General features: G+C 42.7%; 1 protein-coding gene across 1 annotated transcript in view; it reads right to left on the reverse strand.

Annotated features, from left to right (window-relative positions):
• Nucleotides 1-21,279, reverse strand: part of LOC103531539 (transcription factor RFX3) — a 126,439-nt gene that overhangs the window by 80,918 nt on the left and 24,242 nt on the right. Inside the window, exon 3 of the mRNA XM_030468367.1 lies at nt 290-545. Within this exon, the coding sequence (XP_030324227.1) occupies nt 290-545 (256 nt within the window). The remainder of the gene's footprint in view (nt 1-289; nt 546-21,279) is intronic.

Genomic DNA, 21,279 nt, shown 5'->3' on the forward strand with positions numbered 1-21,279 from the left:
TAAACTGTTTTTGTCTTAACCCATGAGTTTTCTCACTTTTACTCTACCAGTTCTCTCTCCTATCCCACCAGGGGAGAACGGTGCTTAGATGCTCGCTGGGGTTAAACCATAACAGCATGCACTTAATTCTATTCAAATGCACAAAGTTAAAATAATTGTCAATATTTGCGGAACAAATCCATGTATTACTGAATCTGTCACCATAATACGCAAACATGTCAGCATTCAGGAACATCATGGTGACTAAGAAACTATCCCCAAAGATTTAACATAGTTCTGAAGTACTTACTGTAGCTGGAGTAGCCCGTGTTGTATGAGTCACAGAATGACCAGAATTTTCCATTGAATTGCCAATCACATAGGTCCCTCCTGAGCTGCTAATGAGCTGTCCTCCTGCAACACCCATCTGAATCCCTCCGGTGCCCACCATACTATGAGAAGAGACCACTGTTGATGCCTGTCCAGAACTTCCTTGAGTATCGAAGTAATTTCCCCCAGAGTTTTGGCTATACATCTGGGTTTCCGTGTAAGGATAAGTTGTTCGACTTCAGGAAAAGAAAACAAAAGAAATAGCAGTTATTTATTTGAACTGTTTAAGTGAGGGAAACATCATTGTAGAAAAGAGTGTACAGTTGCTATAAATAAACTAAATAGGGTGGGCAAACAATCCCTGTCTCGGCACAAAAAAACATTTCATTTTGTCAAAGTACTGAGTAATTAACTTGAACTCACTGTTAAAATAAGTATTCATTAAACTTCATAGAAAGTGCTCTAAGTCCCATCTGAAGAGGGCTGGAGAAAAGTATGACAAGAATTTAAGACACGTGTGGAAAAACAGTCTGCGGAGGCTTAAGGATTCCATGTACACATCAATATGATTGTATGAAATCGTTTATTAACAACTTGCACTCACTTATATAGAGAAGCCTTGTTTACAACATCATATCATGCAGGTGGCTTTGTATTCCAATTACACATTCCATTCTCACGGAACCATTCTTCTCACATAATTATTTTCCTCTTCTGCTGCCAATTAAGTTATCTCTTTCCCATTAGCTCATGTTTAGAAAACCTCTAACTAGGCCTCAATAACCATTAACCCAATGTGGCCTAAATTGAAGTAAGTCAGGATTGCTCACAACCTGTGTATTTCTGAACTGTTTCCCCAACATATTCCCCCTTTTTGGTTTTTGAGCAATTCTGACTTATTTCGTTACGTAAGATAACATGCTAATGATATATTGTCTTAAACAGCATACTAATAATGCAAAAGCAATAACATACCAATAATGCAAAAGCAATAATAACATATATACTGATGCAAAAGCAATAATAACATATTGCAATAATAACATATATAACTGATAAGCCTTGCCTAATTAAATCTGTAAGCCAACAAGATAACTGGTATATTTTATGATTTTTATCAATTCTTACCAAAGGCTTTTCCTCTTTCTATGTGTGATACAAATGAAACAGCAAGAAACCCAAATTTCAAATTTTCCCTTATATTCTAGGCCCAATTGTTGCATTGACCAGTTTGATCACAAATGTTATTAATAACTCATTAGTGTTCTCATGAGGTCACGCTCTTTTTTCTTCTCATGAGGGTATAGGCTCTTCCCTTCTCTTTTCCCCTTTTTTTTTTTTTATGAATTAAATGAAAAAAGTTTTATTATCAAATCATGTATTCTAATGGTTTCAAACTACACTTGAAGAAATTTCTTTCTATCACACCACTCCCCTGCACAGTATCCAGTATTTTGCAGTGCAGCTTTGAGCATCTTTTAAACTCTTCTCTTAAATAATAGATAAAATTATAATCAATGTGCCCATCAAAGTAGGTTGTTTTAAAAACTGGAGTTTGCATAAAAGCAGAGTAGTGACACTACCTAATTGAAGATAAATTATTTTTTTTCTACGTAAATGTCTTCATCTTTTTATATGGCTTAACACATTAAAAAAAAATCTATTTCATGGATAGCTAAAATCTCCTTTCAAAGAAAAGAAAATATCACTATCTTTCATGAGTAGCAGGTAACCCTCAAGTTATTACCTACCAAGATTCAAGCCTGGACATTTGATGCCAAAAACAATGTAAAAATATTTCCCACTTCTGCTTCATACCTTTCAGAAGGCATTAGAGCAACTTCTTTTTTTTCTTTTCTTTTTTTTTTTTTTATCTTTTTAATGAGGCTATGTGGTGTCCTTTCCCCCTCTCCCAGTAGGGCTCACAGCTACACTATCTGCGGGGGCAGAGGCAGCAACTGCAGATGGCAGCAATCACCAGCCACACGAAGGGGGGTTGAAAAGCAGCCGTGGGGAAAGAGGCGGGGGGGGAAGTTTCTTTCTCTCCGCAGCAATTCTCGGCCTCTGAAAAAACATTCTCATGACTTTATCGTACTCCTTACCAATATATGAGAAAAATTTAACAACACCTACCAAAAACTTTAAAAACCAAAACACTATTACTACTAAAATCTGGTGGAATCAGCCTAAAATAAAATAAATCAGTACAATCTCCCAAACCAAATACTTGTATCAGAAATATTATCACTGTGAATCCACATTTAAAGGCATTTGTTTCCATGGCCGAACCCATCTGCTTGGTACCCAACACACTCCAGTACCTGTCAGTAAGCACATATAACCCCGACCAGTCAGTTTCACCTCTGCCGGCCCTTCCCATTGTCCAGTGGTGGAATTCTTGAATTCCACCAAAATTTTGTGGGAAGGTTCCGAAACAAAGTCTGCTAAAGCTTTTTGGTGAATCAATATCGGAGGTTCTGTACGTTCTCCTGTAAGGCGTAAATAGTTCATGACATATATAGCCTTACTTAACCGGTCCTGAGGAGGACTCCCCTCCCCTTTTTGTTTTTCAAGGAGTGTCTTTAGTACCAAATGGCAATGTTCCACTATTGCTTGACTCGCAGGGTTATGAGGAATACCAATAACATGTCGAATACCCCATTGTCCACAAAACTGCCAAAAATGAGCAGAAGAATAAGCGGGGCCATTATCCGTCTTAATAGACTGAGGTACTCCAAGAACAGCAAAGGATGCATATAGATGTCAGATAACATGTTTCGTTGCCTCACCAGTCTGAGCAGAGGCCCAAACGGCCATAGAAAAAGTATTCATAACAACATGCACATATTTTAAGTGTCCAAACTGTTGTACATGAGTGACATCCATTTGCCACAGTTCCAAGGATTTTAAACCTTTAGGATTGACTTACAATACCAAGATCAACCTTTTGACAATCAGGACAAGGTTTCACCATTCCCTGAGCATCCCCCAGAGGTAAATGAAATTGCTTCGCTAGCACTTTAGCAGATTGATGAAAAAATGCATGAGATTGTCGAGCTTGTGAAAAAAACATCAACAGAAGGACCAGTCCACGCTGGTGAAACTCAATAGTCAGCTCGGTTAATACCAATAGCCAAGCCTCGGTCACTAAGATGACTCTGGTTATGAGTGATAAAATAAGGATGTTCTCTTTCTGCTAAGAGTCTTAATAACTTCTGCAATAAGAAATACAAATGCTTATTCGAAATTTCCTTCAAAATGGCATGATACATTCTCAAAACAATGCCTACTACATAAAGTGAATCAGAAACTATATTTACAGCAGTATTATTCCACATATCAAAGACCCAAATAACTGCGGTAAGTTCAAGGGTTTGCAAAGAGTCAAATGACTTCCCTTGAATTAAATGTTCTTTCCATTGCCCAGGCGTCTCCTCCCAGGTAACAACAGCTTTACGGGATTTTTTTCCAGCATCCGTAAAGACCATTATGCCATCCACTGGACTGTCAGAGAAAAAACTACATGACTCCCACTGCATGTTAGATAAAAGCAGTAACAAGCGATATAAGGGGTAAGAATTCGTTATTTCCCCACCAAACTATGCCAAGGCTATTTGCAGGTCCGTTGAAGTTCGCAGTAGCCAAACCAAATAGTCCTGCATAAGGGGCAAAATGATCTGTCTCGGGTCCACTCCAGCAATGCCTTGACATCGCGCTCTTTTTTTTTTTTTCTTTTTTTTTAATAATCAAAACCAATAATAACAAATATAATTGATAAACCTTGTCTAATTAAATCTCTAAGCTATCCCCATATCCTTAAACGATTTAATCATTCATTTAACCCAGTATATGCAACAGTTAATTTTTTCATGTTATCTTAATCAATCGTTTTTGGTTGTGAATTGACTCTGAATGATCAGATAAATTTATGCAAATACACTCTGTCCAAGTCTTCACAAACATAAATGCTAACAATAAAAAGTCAGTGGCAGCACGACTTTGTAAAACTGCATGTCTAACACTATGAACATCTCTCAGCATCTGTGTTAAAATACCAGAAGTTAAGTTCATCTGCTTAGCAGTGCAACAGAATAGCATAACCAACAATCAACATATAGAGGAGGGATCCCATAATCAACATATAAACAATCACATGAATTACAACATTAATAAAAGCCTGTTACCAATACAACACAATACGAAAAGCACATTTCACACTGCAGTGGAAGGACTTAAATACCTTTTTAGTATGAGGAAGGTCAGGTGTCCACTGGCGCGTAGAGCCAAGGGGGTAGAGGAGGCTTATCCGACAAAAATTCATCGGGGGGCCCCGAAAGCGTCCCCAGACACCTCCCGGATCACGGCATGGTGGAGTCCCAGTTTCTTCCATGGTTGCCAAACTGAGGCCCAAAAAGGCCTAATAAAATTTTTTAGAGACAAAATTCCAAGCCTATAAACAGCAAAGGCACACACACACACACACGAACACTTTTTTTTCTGATGTGGTGTCTGCAGCAGGGCTCATTTTCTGAGCAGCAGCAGTGTGTGCGGGGGGGCAAGAAGCTGCTGCAGAGGCAGGAGTGGGGGTGCTCTCCACACCAGGAGCAGCTCTCATTCTCCGCAGCAACTTTCAGCCTCCAAAAAGGCATACTCATTCTCATAACTGTGTTTTTGGTTTTGTTTTTGTCCTACGCTTCACCAATATATAAGAAAAACTAACAACAAGCACTAGAGGATTCGAAAATGAAATGATATTGCTACTAAAATCTCGTAAAGTCACCCTGAAACAAAATGAAGTGGTACAATCTCTCAAACCAAAACTGCAAGTATAATTACCAACCAAGTTTTTTACCTCTATATGAAACACCAGTGTACCATGCACCACAATATACATCAATATTAAGAACTGTATTGCAATGATGGTCCTTAAGCAGCTTTAGCTTAAGCATTTTTACCTTAAGCAGCTTCTAACAATTGGGCTGCTGTAGCACCTTTTTGGGAGTACATTTAGTTTTTTCATTAGCATTGTCATATGCTGACATGTATAAAAAATTTTTCTTTTTTTTTTTTTTTTTTTTTTTTAAATCGAGATGTGATATTACCACTGAATATAAGCAATCCACAAATTTTGAATATGGCTCTGCTCCCTCTGTTTAATATTTGTAAAGGAAAGGGGTTGCTTGTGAAGGATCATGAACAATTTGCAAAGCATTAAACTCCAATTCTTGTGAAAGCTGTAACACTTCAGTTTGAAACCATGCCTGCAAATCTGCACGTACAAAAAAACCAGCACCCAGTAACATTTGTGCTTGCACTCCGTGTAATGCATCGGTGTTCTGTCTAGGAATCACAGCTGCATTTTCACATAGCATTTACCATTTATGATGAAATTGCAATTGTTGAGAAGGAGTTAACAGAGTATCAATGAGCGTTTTTGTGTCATATGGCATCAACAACTGAGCAGTAAAAAGATGTTGCAAAAGAGACTGAGTAAATGACTCAAACCAATTTCAAACCGTACTGCGCAATGGCAACTTTGGCTTCTCTTATCATTTTCCAATCTAATGCAACCCATTGACCTCCTCCTCCTGGTCCCACAATCACTGGAAAAAGATACCGGACTCATACTGGGAACCATTTCTCCTTCAACTATAGCATTTTGAATAATTCCCTTCCATCTAGTTACTGGATACACACTATCACCTCCCCCACAAACCTCCCCCTCCCCCTGTCAGATCTGGAAGAGGTAGAGCAGTGGTTGTTAAAGGGTTAAGAGAAATAGGAGCAGGAACAGGGAATGGATTAGGGGGTAAACAGGGATTAGTGCCCCATTGTTCGGGATGTTCCCCGGAGCAAAAAAACTAGGTATTTTTGAGGGGTATATGTAGCAGGAGGAGCCTTTCTTGCTCCTGAGGCTCGACGAGCTGCTGGTCTCTCCATTGCCTCACACAAGAGTGAGCTTCTCTCTGTGGGTGTGTGTCCCACCTTTATTGGCCCCTTGGTCTTGCTCATGACCAATAGGGGGCCTGTCCTAACCAGGCACAGGTGGACTCACACCCACTCTTTGGCAACTCGAGGCACCTGGTTTACCTTGTTTCTCTATATTTCCCCCCCCCCCGTTTTTTTTTTCTTACCCCAGTTTGCCCTAGCTTACAAACATTTTAACACTGATTACAGGATATAAACATTTTAACACTGCTTACAGGATACACTTACAGCTTACGGGATTTAACCCTAGCTTACAAACGTACAAACATACAACACTGATTACAGGATTTTTACAAACATTTAAACATTTTACACTTATAGCTTACGGGATTTAACCTTAGCTTGGACTGACACAAACATACACTGCTGCAGCCTAAGCAAACCGTTCAATGTCAGCCCAGGCACTTTTCACAAAGTCTCTGCCTTTCCGACTTGAGTTGTTCTTCTCCCTCCTGTATCTGCTCTTCTCTTGGCTTCCCTCTGCTCAGGGGTTTCCAAAGAGAGAATCCTTATCTTGGCTTCCCTCTGCTCAGGGGTTTCCAAAGAGCTTGCTGGTTCCTCATGGGATTATGGGTTTTAACCCTTCCTCATGGGATTCCATCCTCCTGGCTTCCCTCTGCTCAGGGGTTTCCAAAGAGAGAATCCTTATCTTGGCTTCCCTCTGCTCACGGGCTTCCAATCCAAAGAGCTTGCTGGTCATTCAGGGAGAGTGTTAGCCCAGGCACTTTTTCAAATCAGGGAGAATGTTCCTGTTGCCAGCTCCTCACACTGCTGCTTCTTTAGACGTCTGTATGTTGCCCGCATTCTCCACCAAATGTAGCAGGAGGAGCCTTTCTTGCTCCTGAGGCTCGACAAGCTGCTGGTCTCTCCATTACCTCACCCAAAAGTGAGCTTCTCTCTGTGGGTGTGTGTCCCACCTTTATTGGCCCCTTGGTCTTGCTCATGACCAATAGGGGGCCTGTCCTAACCAGGCACAGGTGGACTCACACCCACTCTTTGGCAACTCGAGGCACCTGGTTTATCTTGTTTCTCTACAGGTATACTCATCCTTGGTCTCCAGTTCTGTCAGTTTCTTCAGCAGTTTCCTTAGTTGCTTGTCTCCGAGTCCCAGTTCTTTCCTTGGTTGTTGCTCTATAGCAGGCACTGATGGTGTTGACAGGTGAAGCAGAGGATTAATTGAAGGCAACTGTGGTCAAGAAGATAAATCAGGCTTCCAAGGTGGAAAGGTGGCAGAGCAGTCGGGAGGTGCGGCAGGTGGGTACAGGGGAGGGAGTCTGCATACCAAGATTCCTTGCCTGTGTTCTCCGGCTTGTCTCCCTCTGGGTCCTCCAATGATTCTGGTGGTTTTTTCGGTTGCTTTTGGTTTTGCTTGCCAGTCCCATTTTTACTTTTCATCCGACCCCCAGGGTCAAATGGCACAGTTGGCTGAGCTTGAATCAGTACAGTCCCTTCAGGTGCTGGTAAGGGTATTTTAGGTGTCTCAAATAACTGTTTAGAGGTCAAGTTCATATTTTGAGCATTCATCGGTACTGGTAGATCAGGCGTTAAGACAGCAAATGCTGAGGCTGCTGCTGTCCTCTCACTTTTCATTTCTTTTAATGTTTCTCTGATCAATTTCCAGAGTGTCGCTAAGCGTCGTGCCTCCTTATCTCCATTGCTACTTTTATCCCATGGGGCAATACCTATGGCTTCCCAAGTAGGTAACTCAAAAACGGTGCCCATCGAGGGGATCAAGTCTCTATCCCGTGCCCATTTCAATAATTCACGTAAGGTCCTGCCTTCGTGTGATAAACCTCTCTTAGAGAGAATACATTGGAGGAGCTTAACTACTGCCTCTTCTTCTTTAGAGAGTGTAGACCCCATCTCCTCCCCAGCCGCTCACCTGATCAGGGCAAGATTCTTCAATTCCGAGCTCATTTATTCCGTAGCCGGGCACCAGCTACATAGACTGCCGGGGCAGCAGTCTCCTTTCGACTGGCTTCTCCGCTACCCTCTCATTCCAGCCTTCTTCATCGCTCCTGGAAGCAACAGCATGAGAGTCCCTGGTCCGGGCCACCCTTAGTCCCTGTTCGGGCGCCATTTGTGGGAAAACAGTCTGCGGAGGCTTAAGGATTCCATGGGCACATCAATATGATTGTATGAAATCATTTATTAACAGCTTGCACTCACTTATATAGAGAAGCCTTGTTTACAACATCATATCATGCAGGTGGCTTTGTATTCTAGTTCCACATTCCATTCTCACGGAAAGATTCTTCTCACATAATTATTTTCCTCTTCTGTTGCCAATTAGTTATCTCTTTCCCATTAGCTCATTCTCAGAAAGCCTCTAACTAGGCCTCAATAACCATTAACCCAATGTGGCCTAAATTGAAGTAAGTCAGGATTGCTCACAACCTGTGTATTTATGAACTGTTTCCCAACAGACATGAAAGGAAGATCTCATTCAAGTATTAATACATTATACAGTAATTTCTAAAATTGTTGTAACTTTTAAAATCTTACACTCAAAGATGGAGTTTTGTTTAGGTGCCATATATTTTGTATACTTTGTTTCAAATTATAAATATGATGAAAAAACCTGTCTGCCAAGATGGTCCTATATATAAGAGTCCTATAAATGTTTTGTGTTGATTTTAAATTCACTGAAACTCTCTTGCTGAACCAGTTAGTCTTAGGCTTTTCACTTAACTCATGAACCTTATGTTCTTTATTTCATGTTCATATGACTTAGGTCATTACCCTTTAACGAGTTATAATGTTTTATTAGCTATTTAACATAGTGTATGTTTGGTCCTGTATACTAACTTGGACTTTCAAATTGGTATAGCTCAAAATACGCAAGTAAATTCATAAGGTTTTTTTAAAATGAAGAATTTGGATTTTGCAGTAATTTAAAAATTTTAGCCAGCGTTTCAAGACCAACAAGATTTATATCATGGCATGTGTTACAATAAAATAGTCAAATGATAAAAATTAGTTTGTTTACCCAGATGATAATTTTGGCATTTAATCATAAAATGCTTCCTAAAATCAACTGGCACCAACATTTTGAACCCATGACAACAACCAAGTCAGAACTTCTATGGTAATAACTGTGGCCATCATGGATTCTGCCTTGTTCTTCAGAGACATCAAAAACCTCTAACATTTAATTTTAATATCCTAAAAATTTTTCAAGTTATGTAATATATTGCTTGTTTTTACAGTTACTTAAGCTGACTTTAATGTTTTTGTTTTATTCTTGGTATTTCAAAAGTTTTCAGAGCAGCTGTGAGAAATTCACAGCTCATCTACAGTGCGATCTAATGAAAACAAATCACTTTTTTAAAAAGGAAGGATTGGATGAGGAGAGAGGAGAAAGGCTCCAGAACTTGTATGGTCATCTAGTAACACCTTCTTTTCAAAGATTAAATCATGTAATCTTTTACATTGCAATAATGTGTACAGGCAAGATGCTTTGGAGAAATATCCTTGAGTATACTTGACTGATTTTATTAACCCAGGGCATCACTGAATGCCTCCAATGGGTGGGAAGTCAGGCATCTGTGATCAGATGTTATATCTTTCTTAGAACCAGGCAATTTAATAAACAGCCCTATTTAATCGAGGGTAGTTAAAGAGAACGCAATGATGTTCAACAACCATCTGCCAGAGAGGTGGAACACTGGAATTACCTCCAAAACAGAAAAGAAAAAAACAAATATTGGTAAATAAGGAAAAGAACAAAGGCATGACATAATTGTTGACAGTAAAAATAGCCCTGTCCAGAGGAAATAGTACAAATGATGTCTGCAAGATAAATTTCACTTGAAGAAGTCCAAGAGGTGGGTCTTAGAAGCCCTAAAGATTGATGCAAATCCTAGAGACTGTCCTCATTTTTTTCAGTTAATTTATCCCTCTCTGCAACTAACAATGCCTGAAAGATTACTCTGTAAAACTGACAGGCAGTGAAGACTCTACTTAGATTCCTAAGTTTTCAAAAAATAGTTTTAAGTTTTATTTGTTTCCAGATGTCATGATTTATTCTTCAAAACATATTTGTGTTTGCTAAAACAGATTAGATGCCAAATTATCCTTTGTCTGAGGATAATATGTAGGAAAGATAAAATCTTAGAACTTCATAACTTTTTTTTTTTTTTTTAATGCCTATGTAAAATTTTAGCTAACCAAACCTTTGCTAATTGGTTAATGAAAAACTGAAATTGTATAACTTTTGAAAATTAAACCAGTATAATTACAACCATGGGCTTGAGAAGATCATATTCCGGCTTGTTCAGGGCCCTGCTTCATAGGATCTCATGGGAAACTGCCTTGGAGGGAAAAGGGGCCCAAGAGAGCTAGCTGATCTTCAAGAACAGCCTCTTCAGAAAACAAGAACGGTCCATTCCAATGATTAGAAAGGGAAGCATAGAATAATAGAATAATAGACCAGCCCAGGTTGGAATGGACCTCAGAAAATAATCTGCTCCAAAATATCTTTTCTGCGTTGGGCCAGGATAGAACCAATTTTCTTTCTTGTAATTTTGCTTTCACCTAAGTCTCTTCTAAGAAGCTTCACTTACTGAAATTAACAGCAAGTTTCTCAGTCAGTGTCTGCTTCTAGGACTGATAACGCTTAATGTTTATAGTTACGGCTAGAGAACAGTATGCAGAACCAAGGCCACTGCTTGGTTCTGTAAAACATCTGATGCTCCAGAAAGGAAAAGGGAGTAAGGGGTCACACCTGAAAACCTCCTTTAGGGAAGAGCAGAACAGACAGGTGACCAAAATTGACCAAACAGAGTATTCCATCCCATATGCATAATACTTGCTATAAATTTGAGGGATCGTTAGGGTTAAGTTTTTTCTTTGTCCATGGCTGGTCGGCATCCTGTGAGGATTCCATCCGTTCATCTGCCTTTGATCCCAGTCCTGAATCTGTGTCTTCCTGCCTCCAGCGCCCGACTGCTGCTGACCCCAGGAGCCCAACCTGGGACTTTTCCAGGGCCTGCCCTACAGCCTCAGTGGTGATGTAAGCATTATTGTTGGGAAAGGGGGGAGGAACATGGTATCACTTTTTTGTATATTTGTATATATTTAATAATTTTCCTTTTCATCACTACTGTTTCATTAAAGCTGTGTAGTTTAGTTTCCAACCCCTAAGTTTCTCTCCCTTATTCTTTCTCCTTTCTCTATCAGGGAGGGGAAGGGGATTACTAGAGAGCATGTCATTAGTTTAATTGCCAGCCCAGCATTAAACTGTGACAATATGATGGGAAAAGGAGCCTAGATGAGATTATCTAGCACCCTGTCCAATCACATATTGAAAACCTCCAGTGATGGAGATTCTACCATGTCCCTGGGTAAGTTGTCCCAGTGCTTGATTGTTCTCACTGTAAAAAATTCCTTTCCTATGCTGAGATAAAACTTTTCCTTGTGCAACTTTTACCCATTCCACCTTGTCTTCTCCATGTGGCTCCTTGTGAAGAGAGAGCTTTCATCCTCTTTGTAGCTGCTCTTTCAGTACTGCAAAACTGTGATAAGGTTCCCCGTGAGCCGCCTTTTCTCTGTGGAAAAAATATCTAACTCCTTCACTCTTTCCTCATAGGGCAGGTTTTCAGACCTTTGATCATCTTTATGGCCCTCCTTCAGACCCCCTTCAGCCTGTGTGCATCTTTCTTGAATTATGGAGACCAGAACTGGACACAGTACTAAAGGTGAGGCCTGACAAGGGCTCAGTAGAGTGACATGATCATGTCTCTATCTCTTCTAGTAATGACCCTGTGAGTGCAGCACAAGGTCTGATATGCCTTTGTTGCTGCACTGGTGCAAGCTGACTCACGTTCAGCTTGTTGTCCACTGGCATCCCCAGGTCCCTTTCAGCAAGACTGCCCTCCAGCCACACAGATCCTAGGCTGTACTAGGCTCTTTGTTTATGTTTTCCCAGGGCAGGAATCTGTACATCTTTTAAGTTTCAAACTGGCGATCTCTCTTCCCACATGTCTTGAGTGGATAGACCTCAAGGTAGGGAGTGGAGGACCAAAGTCCCTCCCACTATAAGAGAAGATCAAGTTTGTGACCATCTGAGTAACTTGAGCATGCAGAAGTCCATGGGAGCCAATGAGATGCGTGCCAGGGGCCGAAGGGAATTGGTTGACGTAGTTACCCAGACATTCTCCATGATATTTGAAAAGTCATGGCAGTCAGGAGAAGTCCCTGATGACTGGAAAAATTGAATAATTGCATCAATTTCTGAAAAGGGTAAAAAGGAGGATTACAGGAACTACTGACCAGTCAGCCTCACCTTTGTGCCTGGGAAGATGATGGAACAAATGCTCTGGGAAAATATGTCTAGGCAAACGGATGACAGGGAGGTGATTAGAGATAACCAACATGGCTTCAGCAAGGGCAAATTGTGCATGACTAATTTAGTCACCTTCTATGATGGAGTGACTATATAAAGGGACAAGTGGAGAGCTAAGGATGTCATCTATCTGGACTTCTGTAAGGCCTTTGATATGGTTCTTCACAACATTCTGGCTGCTAAATTGGAGAAATATGGGTTTGATGGATGGACTATTAAGTGAATAAGGAATTGGCTGTATGGTCACATCCAGAGAGTAGTGGTTAAAAGTTCGATGTTCAGATGGAGATCAGTGATGGGTGGTGACTCTCAGGGGTCCATATTAAGATTGGTACTGTTAAGTATCATCATCAATGGCATGGAAAAATGGGATGAAGTGCACTCTCAGCAATTTTGCAGATGACACTAAGCTAAGCGGTGCAGTTAATTTGACAGAGGGAAGAGATGGCATCTAGAGGGACCTTGACAGGCTTGAGGAGTGGGCCCATGTGAACCTCATGAGGTTTAACAAGGCCGAGTACAAGGTCCTGCACCTGGGTAGGGGCAAGTCCCAGTATCAATACAGGCTGGGGGCTGAAGGGATTGAGAGCAGCCCTGAAGAGAAGGGTTTGGGATGCTGATGTACGAGAAGCTGGACATGATCTGGCGATGTGTGCTTGCAGTTCAGGAAGACAACCATATCCTGAGCTGCATCAAAAATGTGACCAATAGGTTGAGGGACGTGATTCTCTTTGCTCTCATGGGACCCTACCTGGAGTACTGCATCCAGTTCTGGAGTCCTCAGCACAAGACAGACATGTCCAAAAATGATCAATGGGATGGAACACCTCCCCTATGAAGAAAGTCAGAGAGAGTTGGGGTTGTTCATCCTGGAGAAGAGAAAGTTTTGACAAGACCTTATTGCAGCCTTTCAGTTCTTAAAGGGAGCTTATAAGAAAGATGGGGACAGACTTTTTATCGAGGCCTGTAGTGACAGGGCAAGGGATAATGGTTTTAAGCTGAAAGAGAGTAGATTGAGACTAGATATTAGGAAGGAAGCTCTTTACAATGAGGGTGGTGAAACACTGGAACACATTGCCCAGAGAGATGGTAGATGCCCTTTCTGGAAACATTGAAGGTCAGGTTGGATGGGGCTCTAAGCAATCGGGTCTAGTTGAGGATGTCCCTGCTCACTGCAGGGGGCTTGGAGTAGATAACCTTTAAAGGTTCCTTCCAACCCCAATCATTCTATGTTTCTATGATTCTATGATGCAGTTCTTTCTGGCCCACTCTTCCAGCCGGGTCTTTCTGTAAGATGACTCTCCTTTCTGGAGTTTACACCTCACCACCCAGTTTGAGGTAGTCGGCAAACTTGGTGAAGGTGCTTTCAGTCACATTGTCCAGATAATTTATGAAAATTTTGAAGTGTGTGGCCCAGTATTGATCCCTGGGGGACCCCACATGTGATAGGCTGTCAGTCTGAGTAAAAAACATTGATCACCACCCTCTGAGTGTGACCTGTTAGCCAATTTCCTATCCATCTCGCAGACCACCCATCAAAACTTTATCTTGCCAGTTTGTCCAGGAGAAGGCTGTGGAAACAGTATTGAATGCTTTGCTGAGGTCCAGATAAACAACATCCACTGCTCTCCGCGCTTCAACAGAAAGTGTTAATTTGTTGTAAAAGGTGATCAGGTTAGTCTGGCAAGATTTGCCTTTGACAAATCTGTGCTGGCTTTTCCCAATTACCAAACATTTGGTTTATGATAGTTTCTAGAAAAACTTGTTCCATTACTTTCCCAGTAACTGAAGTAAAACAAATAGACCTGTAGTTTCCTGGGTTCTCTTTTGGTCCCTTCTTATAGATGGACGTGATATTTTCCCTCTTACAGTCATCAGGGATATCCCCTGATCTCCATTACTTTTCAAAGTGGCCTTGGAACAATGTCAGCCTCTTCTCTTTAACACCCTGGGGTGGATTCCAGTCGGGCCCATAGATTTATGTGTGTTGAGCTCTTACAGAAGACTGCAGACCAGCACTTCCTCTACTGCCAGAGGAATGTTGTCATGTGTTGTCATAGCTACTTGATTCTGTGATCTGGGGTCCAGCTGCACTAGCAAAGACAGAGGCAAAAGAAGCTATTGAGAACCTCTGTCTTGTCAGCATTATTAATGTCTAGTTTCCCTGCCTTGTTTAGCAATGGACCTCGGTCTTTCTTGTGCTTCTGCTTACTGCTCACATACCTGAAGAACCATTTCTTGTTGTTCCCTAATTTCCATTCTAGCTGACCTTTAGCCCACTTGGATGCATATCTGCATACCCTATCAAGGTTCTTGTAGTCCTCAATGTCTGTTTGGCTGCCTTTCCGTAGCCGTTATGCTTCTTACTTGCTTTTAAGAACACCCAAAAGCTCTTTGTTAAGCCAGGGTGGTCTCTTGTTCTGCCTTCTTTCTTTGCCTTTGTAGGGTTCTTGTGCTTCCAGGAGGCTATTACTGAATAACTCCTAGCTCCTTTGCCCTCCATGGATGCTTTCCATGGAATCCCTCATAGCTGGGTTCTGAGCATCCTACCTGTCTTTCTGAAAGGATTTGTACCCATCCACTGTGGTCTTCTGGTTGTGTGAGGTTTTCCACCAATGACATCATAACTCTCATATTGGGCATGAAGCTCTACTTCCTCCTGCTTGTTGCCCAGATTATGAGTGTTTATGTTATGCACTTGAGGTGGCTGGACTTGGGGTTCTTGCCTTTGGAAAGGGTTGGGAAACATTCCTCACTACTCCAGTAGGTGTGCTCATCTACCCTGTTGCTTATGGATATACGGTTGTGACAGCTGTGGACTTCACCCCTTAAGTTTGTTAGTTTAAAGCACAATTCACTAAGTCACCCAATCTGCCAGTGAAGATGCTCCTGTCTCTTCTAGATTGGTGGATCCCATCTCTCCCCAATAGGCTGTATTCATTGAAGAGTGTCCCGTGACCATAGAAACCAAAGCCCTGGTGATGACACCAACCATGAAGCCAAGTATTGATCTTCATGATGTGTCAACTTCTGCCCACACCTCTATCCCTGACTCACAAGACAGAGAAGATCACTTGGGCACCTGTACCTTTCTCTTGGGAGCCCAGGGCTCTCAAGTCCTGCTTGATCTTGCCCAGGTTATGCTTTATCATGTCATTGGTGCCCACATGGAAAAGTAGAGATAGTAGCCTGTACTTGTTACCAGTTATGAAAGTCTCTCTGTGACATCACGGATCTTGGCTCCCCTTGACTGTATATCAGGCCAGCAGATGGGTGCCTTGGTGCCTCTCACCCACTGCTAGCACTCACTGCTTACTTTTGCAGCTTTTAGTATGTGCTGCTGGTGTGTTTTCTCCCTGTGAATCTTGCTCATTGGTTTTGTCTGCTGCCAAGACTTCATATCTGTTGCTGGTTGGTACATACAAGAAAGGGGAATGAAGCAATATCCTATTCCCATGAGTCACCAGAGACCATGGTGCTTGATGTTCTTTGTTTGGTCATCCTTAGAGGTCAGTTCCATGAAGCCCTAGTGTTTCTTCTTACAAATACTTTATTTCTTGTTCCCTCTCCCTAACACAGGGTAACTTGCTGACTTCCTCCTGCAGCTCCTCCACTCGCTGCCTGAAGTGACTGCACCAGAGCATATTTTGAACAGGTGGAGCTTGCACCCTCCTCCATCCAGGAGTGTGGGATACAGACTTCACATCCCTAACTTGGACAACAGCTTCCCTGAAGCTCTGTCTGGGTGGCCGCCTCCACTTTTCCTAGGCTAGTTTGTATAAATAGACGATTCCCGTCTGCTGTAGTGAGCAGCCCTCACCTGGTGTCTACCGCCATGCTTCCGACAAACCCAAAGAACTGCATAATAAGCCCTTCTAACTTCCTGGAGACCTCAAGCTGCTGGGTAGGCTTGCACAGCCAAAAGCTAGCTGGGGTGACCATCAAGGCTGCAGCATAAGACTGTGGGTGAGCAGAGCTTGCAGCAGCCTGACTACAGGTAGGATGCACGACCATTCTTGCGCACCCTTCTGCTCAAACTGCTGCACCATTCCTCTCAGGCACTGCTCCCTACAGCAATAATCCCTGGTCTATGGCACTCCCTAGGGGCCGGTCATATGCAGCATCATGTGGTTTGAACTGTCAGCAGCAATAGCTGGTACCACCCAACTCTCACCCTTCCCTCTTGTAAGACCTGTCGCTTGCTGGCCAGTCTCTCCACATACCCAGCCCAAGGGTGTTAGGGGCCCATAAACACCCTCCAGGACCTCACAAGCTTTGGACTCTTCTCAGCATACACCAAATATTGCTGCGGACACTACTGCCGCTACTTCTGTAGGCTTTCCATGAATTGAATTGGCTGGGGAACAGCCAACACCACAAAAACAAATGGAGATCCTGACTGAAATCAAACACGTATAGGAAGCACACAGAAGGTGGAAGCAAGGACAGACTACCTGGAAAAACATGAAGATATTGTATATACATATAGGCGATTTCTATTCCACGCACCCCCCTCTCCAATGCCCCCTGGCTCAAAGTGAGTGGAAGAATATCTGTGTGGGTATTATACTTATTTATGGAACAGAGGATATTCTTGTGAATCTTCAAGTTTCCTTACTGAGAGGCACTGAAGCATCCATTTGACAAAGAGATAAATGAGTCAGGAGCTGATGATATACTGAGTATCTGGGTAAATAGCTCCTGAGCTGAAAGACAGAGATGGAGAGCAGAATGCAGTCCCTACAATGGTTTGCAACCTGCTACACAACTTAGACACACACAAGTCTATGGGGCAAGATGGAATCCACCCAAGGGTAGTGAGGGAGCTGGCAGAAGTGCCCACCAAGCCACTTTCCATCACCTGTTAGCAGTTCTGGCAAACAAGGGAGGTCCCAGTTGACTGGAGCTCAGCAACTGTGATGCCCATCTACAAGAAGGGCTGGAAGGAGGATCCAGGGAATTACAGGCCTGTCAGTCTGACCTCAGTGCCGGGAAAGGTTATGGAAAAGAATATCATGAGTACCATCAAGCAACACAGGAAAACAAAGCAACCAGGCCCAGTCAGCACGAGTTTATAAAAGGCAGGTCCTGCTTGACTAACCTGATCCCCTTCTAGGACAAGGTGACACGCATATTGGAAGGACTAGGTGACACGCATATTGGATGAGGGAAAGGCTGTGGATACTGTCTACCTAGACTTTAGTAAAGCCTTTGACATGGTTTCCTACAGTATCGTCCTGGAGAAACTGACTGCTCACGGCTTGGACAATTGTATGCTTTGTTGGGAATAAAACTCTGGCTGGATGGCTGTGCTCAAAGAGTTGTGGTGAATGCATTTCAATCCAGTTGGCGGACAGTGAAAAGTGGTGTTCTCCAGGGCTCAGTATTGGGGCCAGTTCTCTTTAATATCTTTATCAATGGGGGGATCCAAGTGGACCCTCAGAAAATGTGCAGATAACACCAAGTTGGGTGGGAGCGTTGATCTGCTTGAGGGTCGGAAGGCTCTACAGAGGGACCTGGACAAACCAGGTCAACGGGGCACGGCCCAATGTATGAGATTCAACAAGGCCAAGTGTTGAGCCCTGCACTTGGGTCACAACAACCCCATGCTTTGCTACAGGCTTGGAGAAGAGTGGCTGGAAAGCTGCCCAGAGGAAAAGGACCTGGAGGTATTGGTCGATAGCCGTCTCAATATGAGCCAGCAGTGTGCCCAGGTGGCCAAGAAGGGCAACAGCATCCTGGCTTCTATGAGGAACAGCGTGGCCAGCAGGAGAAGGGAAGTGATCATCCCTTTGTACTTGGCACTGGTGAGGCCGCACCTCGAGTACTGTGTTCAGTTTTGGGCCCCTCACTACAAGAAGGACATTGAGGTGCTGGAGTGAGTCCAAAGTAGGCCAACACAGCTGGTGAAGTGTCAGAAGAACATGTCTTATGAGGAAGGACCTTGGGTTGTTTAGCCTGGAGAAAAGGAGGCTGAGGGGAGACCTTATTGCTCTCTACAACTGCCCAAAAGGTCTCTATTCCCAAGTTACAAGTGACAGAACAAGAGGAAATGGACTTAAGTTTTGCCAGGGAAGATTTAGATTAGATATTAAGAAAAATTCTTCACTAAGAGGGTTGTCAGGCACTGGAACAAGCTGCACAGACAAGTGGTGGAATATTTAAAAGATAAAAAACCAAATCCCTAAATCCCTGGAGGTATTTAAAAGACGTGTAGATGTGGTGCTTAGGGACATGGTTTATTGGCGGACTTGGCAGTGTGCTGGATTAACAGTTGTACTTCATGATCTTTAAAGTCTTTTCCAACCAAAACCATTCTATGATTCTATGTATTAGGAAGTACCACGAAAACACCTAAAGGAATTAGGGTGTGTTCCTCTAAAACAGTGACAAGGTTGATAGGCCCACTGAAGTGCCTCTGCAGCAAATCACACAGCATGGGTAACAAACAGGAAAAGATGGAATCCACTGTGCAGCTTGAAAGCTATGATCTAAACACCATCACTGAAATGCAGTGGGGCAAACTGCACGACTAGAGTGCTGCAATCGATGGCTATAAACTGTTCAGAAAACACAGGCAAGGGGGTTGCCCTCTATGTAAAAAATTACATATTACATATATATTACATAATTGAGTGCACAGAGCTGTTTCTGAAAAACAGCAATGAACAGGCTGAGAGCTTATGTGTTGAAAATAAGGGAAAAGCCAACAAAGGAAACCTTATGGCTGGTATTTACTACAGGCAACCTGATCAAGGGCAGAATGTCGATGAAGCATTCTTGTTCCAACAACAGGAAGCATCACGCTTGCAAGCTCCAATCTTCCTGAGGGACTTCAGTCACCCTGACATTGTCAATCTCTCTTCCCACATCTCTTGAGTGGATGGACCTCAAGGCAGGGAAAGGGACTGGGGGGAAAGAAGTTCCCGTCATCATAGGAGAGGATCAGCTCAGAAACCATCTGAGGAACCTGAGCATACACAAATCCATGGGACCCGACAAAATGCATGCCACGATCCTGAGGGAATTGTAGGTCCAGAGGGCTGATGTAGTTGCTAAGCCATTCTCCGTCATATTTGAGAAGTCATGGCAATCAGACTACGTCCCTGGTGACTGGAAAAAGGGTAACAAGGAGGACCCTGGAAATTACAGACCAGTCAGCATCAATTCCATGCCTTATAAGATCACGGAGCAGATCCTCCTGGAAGACATGCCAAAACACATGGAAGAGAGGAAGGTGATTAGAGACAGCCAGCATGACTTCATCAAGGACAGATCATGCCTGACTAATCTAGTGGCCTTCTATGATGGAGCAATTGCATTAGTAGACAAGGGAAGACATACAGATGTCATCTACTTGGACTTCTGTAAGACCTTTGGTACAGCCCCCCCCAACAGTCTGGCTGCTAAATTGGAGAGAGATGGGTTTGATGGATGGACTGCTAGATGGATAAGAAACTGGCTGGTTGGCCACATCCAAAGAGTTACAGTCAATGACTCAGTGTCCAAGTAGAAACCAGTGATGAGTGGTGTCCCTCAGGGGTCCATACTAGGACCCGTACCGTTTAATATCTTCATCAACGACACAGACAGAGGGATGGAGTGCACCCTCATCAAGTTTGCAGATGATGCCAAGCTGAGTGATGCAATTGAAAAAAAGGGAAAAGATTGGACTGATACTTGTTGAAGATGGTCACCTGACCAATAGAGATGAAGACAAAGCAGAGGCATGCAATGTTTTGGATTTTTTTTTTTTCCCCCCTCATTCTTTAATAATACAGATAGACCTTGGGCTGCCTAGTGCCCTGAGTCAGAGGAGCACAAGTGTGGGAACAATATCTTTCCATTTGTGGACACTGAAATTGTAAGGGATCAGCTGTATCAGCTGAATGTTCACAAGTCCATGGGGCCTGATGGGATTCATCTCAGAGTACTAAAGGAGCCTCAACTATCCTTGTATCTAGCAAAGCTCTTCTTGATACTGTAAATGGCACCTTCTGCCATGGTGACTTCAAGTGAATCACAGAACCATAGAATAGTTGAGTAGTTGAGGTTAGGAGGGATCTCTGGAGATTGTCTAGTCCAAACCCCCTCCTATTCCATGCTCAAAGCAGGATCAAACAGAGCAAGTTGCTCAGGGCATTGCCCGGACAGGTTTTGAATATGTCCAGGGATGGAGACTCCACAATGACTCTGGGCAATCTGGTCTAGTGTTTGACCACCCTTAGAGTAAAAAAAAAAAAAAAAAAAAGAACCATTTTCTTCAGTCTATTTTCTATGTTTCAGTTTGTGCCCATTCCCTCTTGTCCTGTCGCTGGGCACCACTGAGAAGAGTTTGGTTCAAATACACCCACAAAAATACACACTTTCAATACACCCTTCCTCTACTGGATATTTATATACATTGATAAGATTCCCCCCTGAGCCTTCTGTTCTCCAGGCTAAACAATCCCAACTCTCTCAGCATCATCTCCTATGGGAGATGCTTCAATCCCTTCATCACTACAGTGGCTCTTTGCTGAACTTGCTAAAGTACGTCCATACCTTTTCTTGTACTGGGGAGCATATTCTTGTACTGAACATATTACTCCAGGTGTGGCCTCACCAGTGCTGAGTGGAGAGAAAGGATCACCTCC

This window comes from Calypte anna, chromosome W (assembly GCF_003957555.1).
Source record: "Calypte anna isolate BGI_N300 chromosome W, bCalAnn1_v1.p, whole genome shotgun sequence".
Lineage (NCBI taxonomy): Eukaryota > Metazoa > Chordata > Aves > Apodiformes > Trochilidae > Calypte > Calypte anna.